Source organism: Podarcis pityusensis (assembly GCF_964106645.2).
Source record: "Podarcis pityusensis genome assembly, chromosome: 1".
Taxonomy (NCBI): domain Eukaryota; kingdom Metazoa; phylum Chordata; class Lepidosauria; order Squamata; family Lacertidae; genus Podarcis; species Podarcis pityusensis.
In genome coordinates, this window is record NC_138028.1 from 83,554,338 (window position 1) to 83,556,089 (window position 1,752).

General features: G+C 41.6%; 1 protein-coding gene across 1 annotated transcript; it reads left to right on the plus strand.

Moving 5' to 3' along the window:
* Nucleotides 1–624: 624 nt before the first annotated feature.
* Nucleotides 625–1,551, plus strand: LOC308471561 (olfactory receptor 5G9-like; the record flags this gene model as incomplete). The annotated part of the gene is made up of 1 exon (XM_080995670.1): nucleotides 625–1,551. The coding sequence occupies one exon, from the start codon at nucleotides 625–627 to the stop codon at nucleotides 1,549–1,551; it is 927 nt and encodes a 308-aa protein (XP_080851796.1).
* Between the last annotated feature and the right edge of the window lie 201 nt (nucleotides 1,552–1,752).

Sequence of the window (1,752 nt, forward strand, 5' to 3'; positions counted from 1 at the left end):
TAGGGTGTGGGTGTGGCTGAGTCCCACTTTGCCCTTCCTAAAGTTACAAGCTTTTATATTGTGTAAGGCTATTTATTGCAACACTATGTCAAGTATTGTAGTGACTCTGTTTTATTTCTGAAGCTGGAGAGATGGAAATTCTACACTACTCGTCTACATGAAGTTCTGTTCTCCACCAATGACCATTCTTTAATGACAATACTGCCGTCTTCTAGGGATTAAAACCTCTCTCTTTTTAAAAACCCACATAACTGTGAAGGTTGCTCACCTCATTTCAGATAGAAACTACTAAGCAGTTTTCCTATTTTGTTTCTCTTTGATTCCATCAGGGGGAAAAAGATGGCCAACAGGAGCAGCAGCAGAGGGAAGGTGTTTGTGCTCTTGGGATTCAATGATCATCCAGAGTTGGCTGCAATCTTGTTTGCATTGTTTGCATTAAATCTCATAGTCCTGACATCTTTCAGGAGTTAAAATCTCTCTCTCTGTCTTTTATTTATTTGTAAGAAAATACATATAGTTGAAAAGACTGATTCCCTTATTTCTGATAGCAAACTAATAAGAATTGTCCCATTCCTCACTCATCCTCATTTGTTTTCCTCGATTCTGTCGGGGGGGGGGGGGGAGATGGCTGACAGGAACAGCAGTAGAGTGAAGGTGTTTGTGTTCATGGGATTCACTGATCGTCCAGAGTTGGCTGCCACCATGTTTGCATTGTTTCTTGTGAACTATGTCATTACAATTGTGGGGAATCTCGGGATGCTTTTGTTAATTAGGGCCGATGCTGGCCTTCACACCCCTATGTATTTCTTCCTTAGTAGTTTGTCCTTCTTAGACCTTTGCTATTCAACCACCATCAGTCCCAGGCTGCTGATAGACCTTTTAAGGGAAAAGAAAGTGATTACTTATACTGAGTGTCTAGTTCAATTCTATTTCTATGTAACTTTTGCCACCACTGAGTGTTACCTCCTGGCTGCTATGGCATATGACCGGTACATGGCCATATGCAACCCACTCACCTACACAATCACCATGTCTCAGAAAGTCTGTGTTTGCCTGGTGGCTGGTTCATACATTGCTGGATCTGTCAATGCTATGATACACACAGGTTGTATAACTCGTTTATCGTTCTGTGGCCCTAATGTCATTGATCATTTTTTTTGTGAAGGTCCCCCGGTTTTTGAACTTTCCTGTTCTGATACAAGTGTAAATTTGTATGCGATGTTTGCATTTGTGGGCTTTAACCTGGTGGTCACTCATTTAACAGTCCTTATCTCTTACTCTTATATTGTTGTCACTATTCTGAGAATCCGTTCAGCTGAGAGTCGGCAAAAAGCCTTCTCCACCTGCTCCTCTCACCTGATGGCTGTCATCATCCTTTATGGAAGCTTTTTCTTTATGTATCTCCAACCTAGTTCATCAACCAAAGGAAAGAAAGTGGCCTCTTTGTTGTATGCGGTGGTAATACCCATGCTAAACCCCCTCATCTACAGCTTGAGGAACAAGGAGGTGAAGAGTGCTTTGGGACGGGTAGTGGAGAAGTATGCTCGCTAACAATATTAACTATTTGTACAGTAAGCTTTATATAAATATTGACTGCTGCATGATTGCAGTTATGTATCTGGCATCTGGTTAAAGTTTGACTGAAATCTGGAAAGCAAAAGGGAAAGGGAAGGAAGGATTACAGTGGGTCAGAAACTGGGCTTCTTTGCAGAAAAATTGCCTGGGCTTCTTTCCAATATGCCATTTGGTCTG